Raw genomic sequence first — 20,941 nt, 5'->3', positions numbered from 1 at the left:
AGCAGATTTTAGACCAGCCTGAGCCAAAGACACTCGGTCAAAACATGAGTAAAAAGTTAATCTGAGATTTTTCATTTTAATAATGAGCAATATTAGTGACCAGCTTCATCAGTCAGAGCATGAGAGACTTTTTTTTTTTTTTGAGACTGGCCCTGAAGCTCTGCCCCCAGATGCCTGGGATTAGAAGCAGGCACCAGCACACTTGGCAAGCATGATTCTCCTAATGAACTCTCTAAAAGTTTCTCATTTTTGGATAATAAGATAGCTCAGCAGTTGCTACAAAACCCTGATGACCTGAGTCACATCTCCAGAACCCATGAAAAGAGGAAAGAGAATGGGTTGGTAGGCTTTTCTCTGACCTATACAAACACACACACACACACACACACACACACACACACACACACACACACACACACACTGGCAACCCCCCCCCTCCATCATCACCATCACACAAATTAAATAAAAGATGTTAATTAAAAGGTTTTTTTTTTTTGAGACAGGATTTCTCTGTGGCTTTGGAAGGTATCCTGGAACTCTCTGTAAACCAGGCTGTCCTCGAACTCACAGAGATCCACCTGACTCTGCCTCCCGAGTGTTGGGATTAAAGGTGCCACCAACGCCCGGCAATTAAAAGGTTTCTAAAACTAATATTTTTGTATGGAAGACTTAAGGCCAAAAGATGGTAAACCATGTTGTGAGCTCAGCAAATCACTTACTTCCTGCTTCTGTTACCCTCTCTATAAAGACAGGAAGGAATGGAGGAGGGCTGGGAAATAGGATAAGAAAATACAGTTCCACCTCAGTGGGAGGAAGCATGAGCCCATAGCAAGTTCCAGGCCAGCCAGAAATATAGAAACAAATAAAAAAGATAAAAATTTCTGCTGTCCTTAGCTTTTCTTGTTCTTATTTATCTTTTATCATAGGAAGTGGTTCTGTCTTTCTGAGAAAGGTCTCACTGTGCATGCTTTCCCTGTACACCTCTGCCTCCCGAGGGCTGCGATTAGAGGCCTATGCCAGCCGTTTTTGTTTTGTTGATAACAAGATCTGACTGGCACAACCTTCTTGTCTCAGTCTTCCAGGTGTTGAAATTGTAGGCTAAGCCACCATGCTTAGCTTATCATAAATCTTAATAACTTGTTTCATAGACTGGTTACATTGTTATGTTACCTATGTAAAAACACCTGTCATTTGTAATTTTACTGTGACTTTTTTTCATCATCATCATTACTACTGTTATTGTTTTGGTTTTCCAAGACATGGTTTCTCTGTGTGACAGTTCTGGCTGTCCTGGAACTTTAGTTTTTTACTTTATAACAGATCTGCATGTTAATCTCTTAATCTAGAGTATTACTCACTTAATGTATCATGAACCTACAGGTAGAAAAATAAATAGAATTTTATTATCTTGGCTGTACTACAGTTTTTACTTATAATCAGTTACCAGTTAGCAGATTCCAGTTGTTTTTTTTTTCTATTTGCTGTAGTAACACAGCTAAGTGATTTTTTTCTTCTTTAGTTTTCTAAAATATTGCTAATTATTTCATAGAGTTAAATCCTAGGCATGAATCATTGAGATGAATAGGCTAGGCAAAGTGTGGTGGTACAGACCTGTAATCCCAGCACTTGGGAAGCAGAAGCAGGCAGTTCTGAGTTCAAGGACAGGCAGAGCTACATAGTGATACTCTTTCTTGTTTTAAAAAATAGAAATGAATGAGATAAATTTTCTTGTGTGATTTCAATCTTAGAGAAAAGTTACAGTATGGAACCCAAGTTCACCTTTTTTGCTGAACATGGTGATGCCTTCACCCACCTCTAATCCCAATATCCATGATTCTGAGACAAGGAGATCATGAGTTTGAACATGTAGGAAAGGAGGAGAAATTGACTTTCATAAATTCGTGGTAGGAATATAAAATTAGTATAGCCATGAAGGAAAAAACAGGTTGGCAGTTCTCAAAAAGCTAAATTTAGAAATATATAATCAGCATTCCTACTTTTATAATTAAGATAATAATAAATGGAATGAGAACTGGTGATGGATAATCATTATAATGTGTAAAAGGAAAAACGTACTACTTCCCTGCACACCTATAGGGACTGACATTCCTTTACCACAGAGCTTGGTTGTTAAGGCTTTTGCATAGAAAATGGTAGTACTGATTGCTCAGTATGATCCAAGAGACATGTCATTAGTACTCCCGTTAGCATTAGCATGTCATTTTTACTTCATGTGTACAGGTGTTTTGTCTGTTAGTATGTGTATGTCTATGTGACACGTGTACCGTGACTACAGTGACCAGAAGAGGGCACTGGAATATTGGGATCCTGGCTACTTCCTGCTTCTCTGTCTGCTTCCTGGCTACCACATATCCCCCTCATGTTGCATACAACCTCACCAATGGTCTAAGCAACAGCACAGCCAAGTAACTTATGAAATTGTGATCATCAGGTATTTTTTGCAGTGAGGGAGGTCTGACACACAGTGTACGCTGAAGAATTCAATATACTCTGGAAGGCTCCCAGATAAAAACTGAATAAGGCTTGCATAGCTAATGAATATCATTGTAGAGTTAAAATAATAGTGCTGGAAATATGTAGATGACATCAGATGTGTGGTGTGGCCTCTCCAGATATGTGACAAGAGGATCATTTCAAAAACATGAGAAAGCTGGGTTTGGTGGCACACATCTTAACCCAACACAGGAGGCAAAGACCATCCTGTCTGGTCTATAGAGTGAGAGTCCTGTGACAACCATGGCTACTTGGAAAGACCCTGTCTCAGCTTCCCTCCCACCTAAAAAGACAGGAACCACATGAGTCAGGCTGGAGATTTGGTTCCAGGTTTGATTTTCAGCACCCACATGGTGTCTTCTGTAACTTCTGAGGATATCATGCCATCTTCTGATGCCTGTAGGGACCAGGCATATAGACTGAACATATACATGCATTTGGATAAAACAATTATACTCAGACAATAAAATAAAGGTAAAATAAAGCACGTGAGTCGTAGGTGGAGGCACACATTTTCAAACCAGCACTTGGATGGCAGAGATAGTCCCTGTGAGTTGGAGGCTAGCCTGGGCTACATAGTGAGAGAGCCATGTGTGCCCCTGTAATCCCAGCACTCATGAGATTGGGGCAGGAGAGTTGCCCCTCAGTTTGAGACCAGCTGACATTATGGGATATAGAACAGTATGTTTGCTCACCCTATTGGTCTTAGTCCTTCTAACTCAGTTATCAGTCTCTTATGTGGAACAAATAAAAAATGTCAGAATCTAAGATGAGCCTGGTAGTTCAGGTATGTGATCCTAGTCACTTTGAAGACAAAGCCTGTGAGGGATGCAGAGTCAACCTGAAACCCTGTCTTTAACAGTGAAGAGGGCTGGGGATTAACACAGAAGCAGAGCTTTTACTTACATAAGGGAAATTTCTTGTAATAATTCAGTGCTATTGTTAGTTCCCTTTTTTCATCTTGACACCATGCAACTATCTGAATCATCCAAACCACCTTCTGCAGCTGGGTGGCACAGTGCACACTTGTAATTCAGTATTCTGAAAGATGAGGTGGAAGGGTCAGGAGTTCATAGAGAGCTCCAGCTATAGAGTGAAATCTGTCCTACAGAAAGAACAATGAAGCAATGTTAGCGTCACAGCTAGAGTTACATAAAGGCCAGTGGAAAAGGTAGTCAGGAAGACTCCTCAGCACATACACATTTTCTTCAAATTACTACTATTATTATTATTTTTTTTTTTTTTGGTTTTTCGAGACAGGTTTCTCTGTATTGTTTTGGAGGCTGTCCTGGAACTAGCTCTGTAGACCAGGTTGACCTCGAACTCCCAGAGATCCGCCTGCCTCTGCCTCCTGAGTGGTTGTGTGCCACCAATGCCCGGCTGACAAGATAAAGTTTTAAAGATTGGTGATAATTATTGCATGATGAGAGTCACTGCTTAGTGCTCTTGAACTACACACTTCATACTGTGTGAACCCTTGAGAAATGTTTTAAGCAACTCTTTGAGGGTGGAAAAACAACTAGCAAGATGCAAGGAGACAATGTACTAGACTGTGAGCAATGTACAATGATACATAAATATATAATGAAACCTATTTTGTACAGTAAACTTTTTAGTTAAAAAACTAGATACTGGCTGGGCATTGGTGGCTCACACCTTTAATCCCAGCATTCAGGAGGCAGAGGCAGGTGGATCTCTGAGTTCGAGGCCGGCCTGGTCTACAGAGTGAGTGCCAGGACAGGCTCCAAAGCAATACAAAGAAATCCTGTCTCTAAAAACAAAAAACAGCAACAACAACAAAAAACCTAGGTGCAACCTCAGCTGTAAGCCTAGTACTCCAGAGGCTATGGCAGGAGGGTATCACGTTCAAGGTCATCCTGATCAACATAGTGGGTGGGTGGGCAGGAGAGAGAATGTATGAGACAGTATATTACAGTGAGAGATGATAAAAGTTTGTTCCTTCTCTTTTCTTCTTAGGATATTTTCTTTCCTGGATGTTGTTACCTTGTGTCGCTGTGCTCAGGTCTCCAGGGTAAGATGGTCGACGTTGGAGGGACCTTTCTTGGCTTCCAGGCTGATAGCCTTAGTCAGCTGGTACTTTAGGTGTCACTTGTATATTTTACAGAAGACATTATTTCACTCTGAGTACACCCTCTGTCCCATACAGTTCTATGATGGATTCTGTATTATGTGCTGTTTTTAACATTTACATGTTATAAACAAGGCTACTTTATGTCAAAGCATTGACTCAGCTAATTAACTAAGCTTGACTCAACAAATTATAACAAAATCACCGGGCGGTGGTAATCCCAGCACTCGGGAGGCAGAGGCAGGCGGATCTCTGAGTTCGAGGCCGGGCTGGACCGACAGCCTCCAAAACAATACAGAGAAACCCTGTCTAGTAAAACCAAAAAAAAATTTATAACAAAATCATATTTTACTGTTTCTATCATAGTTTATTTACACCAGCACATAGACAAGCATAAGGATGTATTAAAGCCTCTTGAGCATCTAATTCCTGTTATCTCCACATAGTCTTTCCTCCAAAAATGCCAGGAAAGGAGGAAAATGCTGCAGAGTAGACCAGTACTCAAGAATGTCTCATAAAGTACTTCTGTGTTTGAACATGTGTCTCTTCAAACCACCACAATAGCTCCTACTGCCACCGTATATGAAAACCAAGACCTCATTGTGGGTATTTCCCATTTATGGTAATTTTAAAGTAATTTCTCCATCTTAAAAGCTATACTTGCAGATCCGCCATTTTGGGAACCATCAGCAATGTCATGATTTCTTTAAGCTGTTCTTATCACAGTAACTGTGATAAGCATTCTTTGTACACGTGAGCTGAAAGTCATCATCCAGGGTGCTCACACTTTAATTGTGCTTTTTATTTAAGGAAGGGAGGGAACACACCAAATGTTGTTATGTTTGGATTGTTGGTGTATTGGTATCTGTCCCTGGCAGTTAAGGGTTGTATTGGGAACGAGATGTTTGCTGTTGCACTGCTGGGGCACTGGGCTGGGCCTACCACTGCACCATACTGCCAACACATTGAGGGTTTTGTTTTGTTTTGTTTTGTTGTTTAATGCAGACTCTAGGGAGGAACCTGTCATTCCTAATTTTAGGCTGAGTCCTGCATGCTTCCTGCTCCCTGAAGAACCTGGCAAGGACTAGCACACAGATATATTTAGTCCGAGAATCTCTTAAACATGTGGTTTTTAAGAGTTTTATTTGTTACTTCAAGGGCTAACTATTTAAAAGAAAGAACAAAACAAAACAAATGAAAAACCACTAGAAAAATCTGAAGCCACAAAGAGAAAATTAACCTTGATCATGTGAGAACCTGACCTAGTTTTAGAATAGCTTCTTGCTTACGGTCACACCCATACATGCTTCTTACCAATCGTATGACAGTTACCCTTGGGTTTCTCAGAATAACTAGAATTTTTTTTTTGAAATTTTTGGAGATAAGTGGGACATGGTGGCCCAAGCCTTAATCCCAGCACTTGGGAGGGAGAGGCTGAGGGGTCTCTAAGAGTTCAAGATCACCCAGGGTTACAGAGTGAGACCTGGTACCAAAAATTGTTTTTCAGAGAAATGGCAATAAATATAATCTACATTCAATTGCTTCGTAAATTTGTTGTAATAAGGAGTATTCTATTACTGGATCGTGGTGGCGGCATACAATTTTAGTCACAGCATTTGGGAGGCAGATCTCTCTGAGTTCAAGGCCCGCCGGGTCTACAGAGTGACTTCCAGGAAGGCCAGAGCTACACAACGAGAAACCCTGCCTCCAATATATATATTTGGGGGGGGGAAGGAAGGAAGGATGAATGAATACTCTAGAGCTGAATATAGTGACTCATACCTATAGCCTTGGTACTTGAGTATCTTGGGTTTGGGGGCACCCCTGGGCTATATAGTGAGACCTTGTCTCAGACACACACAATAGACAGTACATTTATTGTACTGTACTTTTAAAACCAAATACCAAATGAGCCACAATAAATTTGCTCCTCCTGAAGTCATTTCTCACCCAATCCTGAAAAGCTTAACAAATTTTCTTGCTACCTCCAGTTTACTGATGAAACTGCTAAACAGTTTTAAGTTTGCAGTTTTAAAGTTACCACTGTTTGACCAGTCCTAGAACACAAGGACTCTGGATGTAGCTCAGTGGTAGAGCGCTTGCCTAGTTTACACAAGGCCCTAGATTTGATACCCAGCATGACAAGCAATAAAATAAAGCTGTCTCTGTGTAAAGCTGGATAGAATATTGATTCATTATAAAGCCTAACTGAGTACATTGCTAATTGAGGAAAACACAATTAGAGAGTAAGATCATGTACCAGACTCCCTTCCCAGTGCCATACCACTGTGCTGCAGATGCTTGGAGATAATATTGGTAGGAACTCAGGACGTTTTGGGTCATTCTCAATTATTTGTTAGTTGAATTATGAACTCAAATACTGTCAGTTTCTGTTTTCATTTCAGCCTCTGCTCATCCTGTCTCTTCTTATTCAAAATAGGCCTGGAATGTCCTAGCTCTGGACGGCAGTAACTGGCAACGAATTGACCTGTTTGATTTCCAGCGGGATATTGAGGTATAATTATGTGGTGTGTGGCCCCATTTATATCAATAGTAGTTACAGCATTAATCCTAGGTATGTAATTTTTTTCCACTAAAGAAATTATTTTTGGTACAGCTGAACATCGTAGAAGTCTCAGGTAGACATGTGACACAAGCCTTTCATTGAAGCAGAGCAAGGCCAGTCAGTATGAGTGGAGAACATCCTGGCTACACAGTGAGACTGTCTCACAACAAGTGTTTCTTCAGGTCTGGGAAGCTAGCTAGTACCAGGATGCAAACCTAGGGTCTCATGCATGATAGGCCATACTTTCCCACTGGCTGGTTTTCTACCCTAATTTCCTTCAGTTTTTGAGGATAAGTGGAATTATTTCCCTGAAATAATGCTAAGTTCTTTAATAACTTTAGTCCTGAAGTGAAACCACAAGATTTTGTTTTGTAGTAATTTTTGTGTTTGCTCATGTATAGCAGGTTATTTTATTAGTTTATTGAATGGTAAGGAGGTTTAAACTTGTTGGGTAATACCTGTGTTTCTTCTTGATGTATATTTTGATTCTTGGGGTAAACAAAAATGGAGATAGTTTTTATGGATAATGAAGAATGGATAAAACTAGAATTATTAAATTATTTTTACTAATGAAAGGTGACTTTCTTGTGTGTAGGGTTCTTTCTTTTCCATTTAATCTTTTAGTATAGCCTGTTACCTCTAAATAGAAAAGTGTGTCAGCATCCAGGGTTGCACATGCCTGTAATCCCAGCATTTAGAGACAGCCCAGAAGAGCAGAAAGATGTTGAGGCTCACAGGGTGGGAGACATACAAGAGTAGTGAGGACCTGAGTTTAGATCCCCATCATCTGTGTACAAGTCAGGAGGGGGGGCACACTGTTGTTGGTTGTTTCGTCACTCATTACTCTGGCTCTTTTACTCTTTTGGAGGGCCTACCACCCAGCTCCCAAATCACACACTCAGAATCTTAGTCGTTTTTCATGAATACCCAGCTTTAGCTTGGCTTGTTTCTTGCCTGCTTTTCTCTGTGTAGCCCTGACTATACTGGAACTCAGTCTGTATGCACAGGCTTACATATAGCCAGAATCCATACACATAAAATTACCAACGACAAAGAACAACCCATTTACTGTACAATTCTCTGATCTCATGGATATATATGTTCAAACCCCACAGAATCATTCAGCAAGGTACTAGTTGCTCATTGAGTTCCTGCTGTAGCAGAATTCTAGAGAACTTTTAAAGGACACAAAAGTAATTGTGAAAGGTTATCTGTGTTTTAATCCAGGTGAGGCATATACGTGTATATAGAACTCTGCAAGCCTATTCTCTCTGTTTATAAATTGAGGGGGGGCATCTTTCTGCTTAAATGTCTCTTTATAGGGCCGAGTAGTGGAAAATATCTCAAAACGATGTGGAGGCTTTTTACGAAAGTTGAGTCTTCGTGGGTGTCTTGGAGTAGGAGACAATGCATTAAGGTAAGAAAACAGAACTTTTTTTTTTTTTTTGGTTTCTCTGAAGCTTTGGAGCCTATCCTGACTGCTTTGCTTTTCTGGTCTTCAGCTTTAACCCCAATATCTGTCTCTGGGTTTTTATTATTCATGCTACAGGTGGGTTTTTGTTTTATTTTATCTGCCTTTTCAAGACAGGGCTTCTCTGTGTAGTCCTGGCTGTCCTGGAACTCACTCTGTAGACCAGGCTGGCCTCAAACTCACAGAGATCCACCTGCCTCTGCCTCCCGAGTTCTGGGATTAAAGATATGCAGACAACTTTTAATGTCTCAGATTGAACTAAAGACAGCACCATCTCATTCCAGTAGCTTTTAAATTTTCCTGCGGTATTTCAAATGGAAGCATATACTTTGGTTATATCAAAAATATCTAATAGGAAGTGGGGACCCAGGCTAACCCTTAATAATCCCTAGGTTAGTGTGTTTGGGAAGGAGGCTCTCGTGTTTGAGTCAGCCTGGGCTACATGGCAGGAACATAGAAAAGTGCTCCACATTAAAATAGCTCTTTGGGTACCTTGAGTGAGTTTTGTTTTAGACTTTTTTCAAGTATAAAGTCATTTGCTTTTGACACAAAGTTCAAAATTTATTTTTAGAAACTGAGAGGTTATGTCAGAAGGATTGCAAGTTCAAGGTCAGTCAGGGCTGTGCAGTGACCCTTCTGAGAACACTAAAGGAATCTCAGCTTTAGCTGTTGTAGGAAATTAATTTCTGCCCACCCACCAGCCACTTTGTGCTCTGTTGACCTCATTCACACTTCACACAACAAAGGCGAACATTTGTTTCATTTTTCTTCTACTTATCAGCCAGTTCTTTGATGTTGCAGATACAGAGTATATATTACCATTCAGTGCTGACAGGAACTGTCTGGAGTTAGCTCACACTCCACAGGCTACGTCAGTCCCAGTAGTCAGCCTCTCCTTGAGGTGCCCTTGTGAGTCCCATGTTTCTGTTAAGAAGTGCAGGCGTGGATAGCTGGAGGAGATGGTCACAGGCAGGTTAGGGACTGGAGCACAGCAGCATCTGCGCCCGCCTCCCCAGCACGGCAACCCAGGAGCTCTGGTCCCACAAAGACATAATGACCAAATGCGAGAGCAAATGCTATCCTCTGACCTGTCACTGAGGAAATTACAAGGTCTTAGGATCTCTATCCTAGAAACTAGGAGTGAAAACCAAATATGTATTTTACTTATCAAGGCTCATAAGTGCCAACAACCAGTATTACCAGTGGTAATGCCTTATATCTAGATTTACTAACCTTTACCTTTTCTTTCCATAAAGGACATTTGCACAAAATTGTAGGAATATTGAAGTACTGAATCTAAATGGGTGTACAAAGACAACAGATGCGTAAGTATTGAGTTTTAGTCCTACTCTAGCTGTGACTGTAGGCTAGTGAACACATTAGGTTTTCTTGATTTTTATGAATGAGTTTTTGTGTGGCTTGTGATGCTAGGAATGAACCTAGGGCCTTGCAGTGTGCCACTAAGCTAGAAGAAGGATCTTAAAGATAAAAGGTGATTGTAAATAGAAATAGAATAGGAAGCTTACTTTGATCTCATCTTTGAGATCTTTGCAACATAAAATGTATATGGTGTGGGGTTAATTATCAAAAGCCACATAAAAGATAATTCTATAAAACTATTAATTAAGAAAATGACTGTGCCTGCCACTCATAATTTAAAAGAAGCTAACCCAATCCTTCATCTCCCAGTCAGTCATGAGATGCACAAGTAGTTGTCCAGAACTCCAATCCGAGGGTATCCATTGGTAGGAATGTGAACAACTCTCACTTAAGTACAATGGAGGGAAGTTGTTGTGCAGTAAGAGGGCTTCAGTTTGATCTAGCACCAACAAAAACAGAAGAGAAAATTTGCAGAGCTTAGAATATAGCTCGTGGAAGGGCGTAATGTGCATTCTGTAATAAATAAGTATTGTTTCTAAACTGATTGGGGCTTTTCAGAAATCTTTTTTAAAGTTTTTTTTTTTTAAGATTATCCATTATGGGCCGGGCATTGGTGGCGCACGCCTTTAATCCCAGCACTCGGGAGGCAGAGGCAGGCAGATGTCTGTGAGTTCGAGGCCAGCCTGGTCTACAGAGTGAGTTCCAGGACAGCCTCTAAAACAATACAGAGAAACCCTGTCTCGAAAAAACAAAAAAAAAGATTATCCATTATGTTGTTCTGCCTGCACGTATGCTTGCACAGCAGAAGGGGGCACCAGACCTCATAGATGGTTGGGAATTGGGGGCCTTTAAAAAAATAAGGTCAGAAAACAAAGGAAAATGCTGAGTAGGAACAGCAGCAGCCCAAGGGTCTGGATGAGACAGAGTCTCTGGACCATACTAAACTAGAAATAAGCACAAAAATATGCTAGAAATATAAATATGGGTAGCTAGGCATTATTAATGCTTTAATCCCAGCACTTAGAGGCAGAAGCAGACGGATCTCTAAGCTAGGGTTCAGCCTGATCTACATAGCAAGATCTAAGCCCGGAAGGGCTCTATAGTAAGACTCTGTCCCCCCAAATACATAACTAAATAAAAGGATGGAAAATGCTGTCTGTGCAAACAGAGCATTCTACCCAGTGACTGCAGAGTACACATTGTTTTCTAGCACACTTAGAACATGGTCCTGAATAGACCATAGTCTGGGAAATAAACAAGATTATTAAGACTGAAATATAATAAAGAGAATATATTCTCTTCCATAACTAGAAAGGTAAACTAGAGATCTTCAACAGAAGAAACTCTGAGAAAGTACCAAGAATTAAAGCAATATATATCAAAATAACCCAGAAGTTTAAAGACAAAAAAACCCGAAGCCTTTTGAGTTTAGTGGAAATAAGCTAATATGGTGATTCTCCGCATATGGAGACTTGAGTTTCAGACCAGCTCGGGCTACCATGATTACCCAGCTTGTATTTCAAGACGGGGTTTCTCTGTAGCTTTGGAGGCTGTCCTGGAACTCACTCTGTATACCAGGCTAGTATCTAACTCACAGAGATCCACCTGCCTCTGCCTCCTGAGTGCTGGGATTAAAGGTATGCACCACCAACGCCTGGCAGAAGCAACTTGGTTCTTTGTTTGTTTAAGATATACTGTTTTGCCCATATGTATGCCTGCAGGCCAGAAGAGGGCACCAGATCTCAGCTACAGGTGGTTGTGAGCCACCATGTAGTTGCTGGGAATGGAATTTAGGACCTCTGGAAGAGCAGGCAGTACTCTTATCCACTGAGCCATCTCTCTAGCTTTGTCCATGAAACTCTTATCTCAAAAAACAAAAAATATTCTAATTAAATACAATTTTATACATCATAAACAAAGCCAGACATGGTAACCCATGCCTTTAATCCCAGCCTTTGTTGGCAGAGGCATGCAGTCAGGGATAGCCTGCTCTACTGACCAAGTTCCAAAACAGCCAGGGCTTTGTAGAGAAATCCTGTTTTAAAAACAAACAAACAAACAACAACAAAAAACTAAAAAACAGTAGCAACAACAAAACTGTGAAACTATTCTTAATTTGTGGGCATTCTTAGGAAGTATCTGTTCAATTACTGACCCGCAAAAACTGAAATACTATTTTTTTGCATGCATGCCAAAAGAGGGCATCAGATCCCATTATAGATGGTTATTAGCCACCATATGGTTTCTGGGAATTGACCTCAGGACCTCTGGAAGCCCAATATGTACTTTTTTGGTGCAGGGAGGAGGTTTTGAGACAGGGTTTCTCTGTGGCTTTGGAGGCTGTCCTGGAGCTCACTCTAGACCATGCTGGCCTCTAACTCGAGATTCACGTGCTTCTGCCTTCCCGAGTGCTGGGATTAAAGGTGCGCCACCAAACCAGCTCAAACTAACCCTGTGACCTCAGTGTTGAACCACCTGGCAGTCTAAGAGAATTCCAGCTGCTGAAAGATGCAAGCGGTTGATCCAGTTCCAAGCCAGTCTTATTAGGAAGACTAAGTCATGAACTTGTCGCTTGTGTGTATAGCTGTGCACCACATTAGAGCTGGTGCCTGTAGAGGCCAGAAGAGGGCATTTGATCCTCTGGAACTGGAATTAGAGATATTTGTGAACCACAGTGAACCCAGGACCTCTAGAAGAGTAACTAATACTTTTAACTGCTGATTGATTGATTGATTGATTGATTTTTCCAGTCATGAGCTTATATATTTAAAACTTCATGAACTCATCATAGCTGTGCAAGCCTTGGTAGAAACAGAAAAATAACTCCTCTGACCTCCATAGGGCTATAGGGTATGCTTTGACACATGTATGCATACACACATACATCATATATGCACATATAGTAGTAAGTAAAAAACCTTAAATTTAAATATATTCATATAGCACATTGGGTGTGTCCTAACAGTGGAGGGCTTGTTTAGTGTGACCCCCAGCACCACAAAGAATAAAATATTGTATACCCCTGTACCATTCCTTCTGTGTTCCTTGGAAAATCCCAGTTCTTTTATTGCTGCAGAAAGTTTTTAAGTAGAAAACTGAGTTGAAGCAGAAATAGAGCTTTGGTGCTAGTTATCTGGTGTTTTAGGGTTTATAGAGCAAACATTGCCCTCTTCACACTGCTTCATATGCAGTCACTAGCTAATAGTATTTGCAGATGTAAACCCAGAATCTTCATCTTGTGCAAATCATACCCAGCATAGCTTCCTTTACCTTTTCCTGTCATAAGGTTGTAGGGTTTATCGCTTCTTGGATGCCATGAAAATACTACAGGTCTCATGTTGTTGAAATTGTATATACATTGTCAATGACTTACTTAAATTTTAATTATTATTTTTATGTGTTTTGGAGTGCAGCCACACAACTTCTGGAGCAAAAGTGTGTGGTCAGAGGACAGCTTTTGGGATGGTATTCCCCAGTGAGGCCTGAGGACTGAACCAGAGTCGTTCAGTTGACATGGCAAGCGCTTTTATCCACTGTGCCTAAATATATTCTTATTTTAAATGTGTATTAATTATTTTCTTTTTCTCCATTCGCAGTACCTGTACTAGCCTTAGCAAGTTCTGCTCCAAACTCAGGCACCTCGACTTGGCTTCCTGTACATCAATAACAAACATGTCTCTCAAAGCTCTGAGGTAAATTTCTTATAGTACTATGTGTATTAATACATACTTTGGAAAAACAGCTGACAAAAGTTGGAATTGAAGACAGCATTATTTATGGATGTGTACTGTAGTTCCCAGTACACCTTTTTTCTCTTGCCCCAGCTCACTAAAATCATGGGGTACATTAATTTTTAGATAGTGGCTCACTATGTAGACCAGACTGGCCTTGAATTCACTCTATAGTCCAGGAAGGCTTTGAATTTATGATCCTTCTGCCTCAGCCTCTGAGATTACAGAGTGCTACCAACCTGAGTTAGAAGAAAAATTTAAGACTACTACTAGCCCTGAACTTGTATAACCTTGAACTTGCTGTATAGCTATAGATAGCCTTGAACTTCTGAAATTCCTGCCTTCAGCTCCCAAATAAAATGTATTTTATTATAACTAGACTTTCCTAAGTAATTAGGGTACTGTGTGTTCGTTCTGCTTACACATATTAAACCAATGCCTTTAATCCTAGCAGTTGGGAGGCAAAGGCAGGCAGATCTATGAGTTTGAGGCCAACCTTGTCTACAGAGAAAGTTCCAGGACAGCCAAGGCTACACAGAGAAGCCCCGTGTAGAAAAAGCAAAAAAAAAAAAAAAAAAAAAAAAAAAAAAAGCAAGCTGCTTGCCACACTCTGTATATTATGGTGCAGCATACCTATATATAATCCCTGGGCAAGAGAGAGGAAGAATTAGAGGGTGCAATTGATGTATAACATGGCTCCTTTTGGACCTTCCTTTTGAATATACAATGTAAATATACAATATCTAGAATTGCTTGCCATATAAGACCATAAATATGGTGACACTTAACATTTATAAGATACTTTCACACAACTGATCTCATTTATTTTATGCATTAGATAGTACAAGCACTTAAAGATTTTTAAAAAATCTAAAAGGTAAGGTTCAGGGTACTACTGAAGCAGCCATGAAATGTGTCTAAGATGTTGTGCCTGACAGTTTCACAGAGCCTATGGGTGAAAAAGACGTGTAAGTGTGTATTTTGTTGCTGCACTAGCTAATGTTAAACGTGTCTCAGTTTGGGCAACCCTGGGATGGCATGTGGCTAATGTTGCACTAGAGGTTAGGACAAAGTGAATTGGCTGGAGTCAGGTTATTTACGTTGAAGATGAGCTTAAATTAGATCTTGTGGTTTTATTTAAGGACTTTGCTATATAAGCAGGATACTTAAAACCATCCAAGCAGTGTCTGCAGTGATAGACGACTTGAAAGCCTTGTGTTCCACCTAGGACTAGACTCATGAGAACAGGGAGAATCAGAGAAAAGGTTGAACATGATCTAACCTTACTTTGGCCTGAAAAAAACATATGAGGAAATATAGAGATCCTCTGTGATTTTTTTTTTAAATACAAGTTCACTAGAATTTTGATAGTAGTAAAATTCCTTGGTTGAAAATCTGACCTTGAATCTGAACTGTCGTTAGTTACTCTGTAAATTTAAACTTGTCATTTAATTTCCATATACAATCTGTATCTGAAAAACAGTATGTACTTTGTGCTTGTTGGTAAACTGGATTTAAAATTCCCTGCCCAGTGAACACCAAAGATGAGCCTGGTGGCTTTGGGATTGGAGGTAGTGATATGCTTGTCTCATTCTGTTTTATCCTAAGTGAGGGGTGTCCACTGTTGGAGCAGTTGAACATTTCCTGGTGTGACCAAGTAACCAAGGATGGCATTCAAGCACTAGTGAGAGGCTGTGGGGGTCTCAAGGCCTTATTCTTAAAAGGCTGCACACAGGTAATGCCCCATGGAGTGCTTGTGACAGTGAGGAACTGTGAGCTCTTTGGAGGTGTCCTGAGGAAAGTGGGAATTGTGGGTGCTACTGACGGTGAAGACATGTGCTAGTGTTTCTCCCAGAATTGAAGAGAAGGGACAGGATGGAGAAACGTTCATGTAGTACCATTTATCTTTACTATAAAGTTTGTTCCTCGTTACTCTGAGCTGAATAGGCAAAAAAGGCAATCTTGGTCATTTATACTTGTGTAACCAGCAGGAGTTGTTCACAGATATGCCAAGTATGTACAGCAAATGCATTTTAAAGTGCTCATTTTACCTCCTGCTGTAATGTTGCAAGTATAACACTTATTTTCATTAAAAAATGGTGGCACATCCCTGTAATCCTAGTATTTGGGAGGCTGAGACATGGGAATGCTTGTGAGTTCAAAGCCAGCCTAGGCTACACCATAGGACAAACAATAAACAAAGTAATAATAGATAAAACTCAGTTTCTTGGGTTAAGAAAAATAAACTGATCAGGTAGCATAGTAGAGTAGTGGAGTTAGATGTGCCTGACATTTTATCTGAGATTGCTAAAGCTAGACCATGGATTCCATTAAAAATGCCTTCACTGATGCTGGGTGTAGGTGGCCCAAGCCTTTAATCTCAGCACTCGTGAGACAGAGGCAGACAGAGCTCTGTGAATTTGGGGCCAGCCTGATCTTACAGAGTTCCAGGACAGCCTCCAAAGCAACAGAGAAATGCCCTCACTGTTTTGCCATAATGGGAAAAGTTCCTTTGTTTGAAGCAGTACTTTGGATATATGATTGCCTTAAAACAACAGCTTGAGCTTCTGGTTATTTGTGGAATCCTGAAAAATATTGATTGGAATGCATCACTGTGATCAATTCCTTCCATTTGTCCCCAGCACTGTCCGTTGCCACTGCTTCTCAATAGCAGATAAACACTAGGGATTCTGTTCTCAGCTCCTCCCAAATGCTTGTTTAAAAAGAAAACAAAAATTCTGTATGGGTTGTAGAAGTATGAAATTGCTTTGCCTTTGTAATCCTTCCCCAACTTATTACAAATATTTAATTCATTAGAAATAAAATACATATTCAGACATAATGACTCAAGCTTGTAATCCCAGCACTTTTGAGGAAGGTACAGGAATGCAGATCAAGGCCAACCTGGTCTACATAGGGAGTCCCAAATAGCCAGGACTACATAAACCCTTTCACAAAAGAAAGAGAGGGAGGGAATCCTAACCTTAACCTTTTTCTGGATTTGATATCAATAAGAATTTGTGGGCGGCCGGGCGTTGGTGGCGCACGCCTTTAATCCCAGCACTCGGGAGGCAGAGGCAGGCGGATCTCTGTGAGTTCGAGACCAGCCTGGACTACCAAGCGAGTTCCAGGACAGCCTCCAAAGCCACAGAGAAACACTGTCTCGAAAAACAAAACAAAACAAAAAAAAAAAAAAAAAGAATTTGTGGGCGTTGGTGGTGCATGCCTTTATTCCCAGAACTCAGGAGGCAGAGGCAGGTGGATCTCTGTGAGTTTGAGGCCAGCCTGGTCTACAGAGTGAGTTCCAGGACAGCCTCAAAACAATACAGAGAAACACTGTCTCGAAAAACAAAAAAGAATTTGGTATGGCAAGAACTGACTTCTAAATATCCTGGTAACTATTACTACTAGAAATAAGACTTGATCATTTTATCATGTTTTTTGTTTTTTATAGTTTTTTTCTTTTTTGTGTTTCAATGTTCCTTTGCAACTAGTTTAGCTATGCTGAGAATATATTGATGAATATGTAGAATCTTTTTCTCATTTGAAATAATGTCAGTAATCTCTTATTTTTTAATCTTTTCAGCTAGAAGATGAAGCTCTCAAGTACATAGGTGCACACTGCCCTGAGCTGGTGACTCTGAATTTGCAAACTTGCTTAGTAAGCATCCATTCCCGTAATTCCTCCTAGTAACATAATTACAAAAATTGCATCAAAAACAGTAGCTTACAGGTGTAGTGACACACACCTATAATCCTGAAACCCCAGCACTGAGAAGACTGGGACAAGAGGATCATGAGTTGAAGGCCAGCATGGGTTATGTAGCAAGTTCTAGACCAGACTCGGCTGCATAGTGAAACCCTGTTTCAAAGACATAACAGGCAGAATGACTCACATCTGTGATTCCAGCATTTAAAAGCCTGAAGCAGAAGAATCACCATGAATTCAAAGCAAGCCTGAGTTACATAGTGAGATCCACACAGCCGTTGATATAGTCTTCACATAGATATATATATATACACACACACACATATATATATAATTTTTTTGTTTCAACATAGTCTGATTATGTAGCCCAGGAGGGCCTTGAGCTTATCCTCCTGCCTCTGTCTTGCCTGTGTTAGGGTTATCAGTGTTTACCCATACTCCTAATTCTGACATTTTACTTAATTATAATATTTTTGAAATTTCAAACTGTTATTTCAATTCAAAGTAGTTTAAAATAGTGATTTATATCTGAATTAAACACATCTATTTAGTTGTATTAATTGTAATATTTGTCCTAAAAATACAAATAAATCAATGCTGCAGTGAGATTGTAGCCATCCACAATTTGCTTTTTCATGAATAATTTTCAACTATACTTGTAAATATGTTCACACTCTTAAAAGAATGCTATTCTTGCTGGGCATGGTGGCTCGCACCGTTAATCTCAGCACTCTGGAGGCAGTGGATCCCTGTGAGTTTGAGGACAGTCAGGGCTACACAGAGAAACCCTGTCTCAAAAAAAGAAAGGCTGATGTGCTTAACTGTTTTCTAGGTTTTACAGCTTTTTAATTGAGCCCTCACCATGACATGCCCCAAGCTGTTCCCAACACCATTAGGTTAAAAAGAGTCTAATTCCTCCCCTTGAGACAGAGTAAACACAGCTGCAGAGTCGGTAGCAGCTAGGAGGAGATTGTCTTTTTGGGGTGTCTGGTGGATGTTCAGACTACCTAGACTCCTCCCTCAGTGTTGCTACTTCCACAGAAGGGTTTTTGTTTGTTTGTTTTTTGGGGTTTTTTGTAAATAATGAATATTGACTTTTCTCACTTTTCTGTTTTAGCAAATCACAGATGAAGGCCTCATCACCATATGCAGAGGTTGTCATAAGTTGCAGTCCCTCTGTGCCTCTGGGTGCTCCAATATCACAGATGCCATCCTGAATGCTCTAGGTCAGAACTGCCCTCGGCTTAGGTAAACACGGTTTATTTAGTTCAAAAAATCAAGGCATGAAGAAACCACCTTGGAATTGTGAAACTTTTAAGCTCACTGAAATGTCACTACCCTTCTAGATGGCTTTGTCAATGACATCAACCAAGAATCCATCTTCCTGATCATAGTAGAAAAGATTTATCCTTCCTTAAAATTCCTTTCTCCTATTTTTTTTTTTTGTTGTTGTTTTTGTTTTGTTTGAGGCAGGGTTTCTCTGTGTAGTCCTGGCTGTCCTGGAACTTGCTCTGTAGACCAGGCTAGCCTCAACTCACAGAGATTCTTTTCTCCACTTTTTAAAAGCCCGTCTTGAGGCTATTTATGTTGTTGTAATCCATGGAAGAAAAGTTCTCTTTATTTTTAGGCAAGGTTTCTCTATTATGTAGCCTGACTATCCTGGAACTCATTATGTAGACCAGGCTGGCCTCGAACTCAGAGTGCTGGGACTAAAGGCATGGGCCACCATGCCTAACCATGTTGATCATCTGTTAGAACAGCTATGTTATTATGAAGGTCTTCTCTGGTTGAATATGGGAGTGTCTGGATGTTTGCCCAGCATCTTCTATTAGGATGCACATAGTATCAGACCTTAGTGGTTTTCAGGAAGCACGTACAGAGCACTGCTTTGTACTGCGTGTCGATGTCCCCAGTGACTTACAATGGTAGTTAGGGATTGTTTAGATGCTTTATAAATACTGATTTTTAACATAAGCACAGTTTCTATCTTCATATCCTAGAAGAGTAAGCCAGAGTCCAGGGGGTGAAGTGACCTATGAAAGTTCACAGCCAGTAAAAGTGCAAGAGCATGGATTCCAGGACAGGCCCTCTGGAAGTCTAAAGATATTATTATTATTATTATTATTACTATTACTATTATTATTATTTTCATTTTAAATAGCTTGTTTTACATGTCAGTCCCAGTTCCCTCTCCCTCCCCTCCTCCCGCACCATCCCTATCTAAAGATTTTTGAGGGTTGCCTAGTGATGGACTAACTACAGTTACTGAGAGTTTCTGCCTAGGTTACAGTACCTCAGTCTAGAGGAGAGTTCTTCTCAGTCTGTTAGCCTTCCCTACTTTAAAGCCAGGGCTCTTCAGCTCCACCTTCCTGTGTGTCCCCTACCTTGTGAGCATCCAAGGCTCAGCTGTGACCATGTTCTCCTTATGGCATTCATTCCTTTTATTTGGTAATGACTTATGCTTTGACTTCACCTTTTGACTTGGGTTGTAAGGGTTGTAAAGCATGGTCTTTGGTCAGTGGTTAGCAGTTGCTAAATAGAGTGGCTGCCATCCTGATTTCCTTCTGCATGCCCCAGGGGCCTGTGCGAGGAGACTGGCAGCTTCGTGCATATGGCATAGGACAAGCCTGTTTGCTCATCAAATTTCTAAAGCTATTGAAATCTGCAGAGACCTACATGAAAAACAAAATATTTACTTCAGCAACAGATGAACTGAAATAGAGTATTTACCTCCATTTCCTTTGTTTTCTAGGAGCAGGCTGCCCTCTGTGGGTAAGCAGTGTGCTATCAAGAAGGCTTTTAATGCAATTGTCATTAATATAAACTGTTACAGAATAAAAGATTGCTTTCTTAAATTCATGCTGTTTCATGAACCAAGACCTAACTTTCTTTTCAATTTGTTCTTTTAATAGAATATTAGAAGTGGCCAGATGTTCTCAGTTAACAGATGTGGGCTTCACTACTCTGGCCAGGGTAAGTGTTTCTCTAGGCTCTGTAGTTGACTTTTATAGATTTTTTTGGGGATTGATGAAGCAACAAGAGAAACTTAGCATGGCAGCAGAAATAGGTGTGAGACAGGAGGATCTCCTCTATGACTATCTGAGCCTTCTTATGCAAGAGCTATAAGCCTGATGCTCAGAAAAGGCAACTGACTCTTGAAGTACAGACATGTTGGAGAACATGCGCTCCCTGACAAACCTTGAATTCTCCACAGTTTCATTAAGACGCTTCTGGTACTTCATAAAACTCTTGGTTTATGTGATTGAATAAAAATAATGTTCAAGAAGATATAGGCCTGATTAGTAATACACAAGTCAATAGAGACATACATTTCCAGAGAATTTTAATATTAAAGAATAAGAGGGTGCAGCTAAGGAGATGGCTCGGGTTAAGAGCACTGGCTGCTCTATTAGGGCTCAAGGGTTCAACCCTCAGCATCCACATGGCAGTTCCAAGGGATCCAACACTCTCATACAGACAT

General features: G+C 40.4%; 1 protein-coding gene across 4 annotated transcripts in view; it reads left to right on the top strand.

The window, feature by feature from the left end:
- Positions 1 to 20,941, top strand: part of Fbxl20 (F-box and leucine rich repeat protein 20) — a 54,933-nt gene that overhangs the window by 26,351 nt on the left and 7,641 nt on the right. For all 4 annotated transcript variants that reach the window (XM_005075923.4, XM_040749628.1, XM_005075925.4 and 1 more), the window contains exons 3-11: positions 4,492 to 4,546; positions 7,044 to 7,118; positions 8,492 to 8,586; positions 9,897 to 9,965; positions 13,617 to 13,712; positions 15,360 to 15,486; positions 17,338 to 17,412; positions 18,578 to 18,708; positions 20,373 to 20,433. In XM_005075923.4, coding sequence (XP_005075980.1) covers positions 4,492 to 4,546; positions 7,044 to 7,118; positions 8,492 to 8,586; positions 9,897 to 9,965; positions 13,617 to 13,712; positions 15,360 to 15,486; positions 17,338 to 17,412; positions 18,578 to 18,708; positions 20,373 to 20,433 — 784 coding nt within the window. The remainder of the gene's footprint in view (positions 1 to 4,491; positions 4,547 to 7,043; positions 7,119 to 8,491; positions 8,587 to 9,896; positions 9,966 to 13,616; positions 13,713 to 15,359; positions 15,487 to 17,337; positions 17,413 to 18,577; positions 18,709 to 20,372; positions 20,434 to 20,941) is intronic.

This window comes from Mesocricetus auratus, unplaced genomic scaffold (assembly GCF_017639785.1).
Source record: "Mesocricetus auratus isolate SY011 unplaced genomic scaffold, BCM_Maur_2.0 Super-Scaffold_100007, whole genome shotgun sequence".
NCBI lineage: Eukaryota > Metazoa > Chordata > Mammalia > Rodentia > Cricetidae > Mesocricetus > Mesocricetus auratus.
The sequence above is the reverse complement of the archived record's forward strand: the minus strand, read 5'-3'. Positions and strand labels throughout refer to the sequence as shown.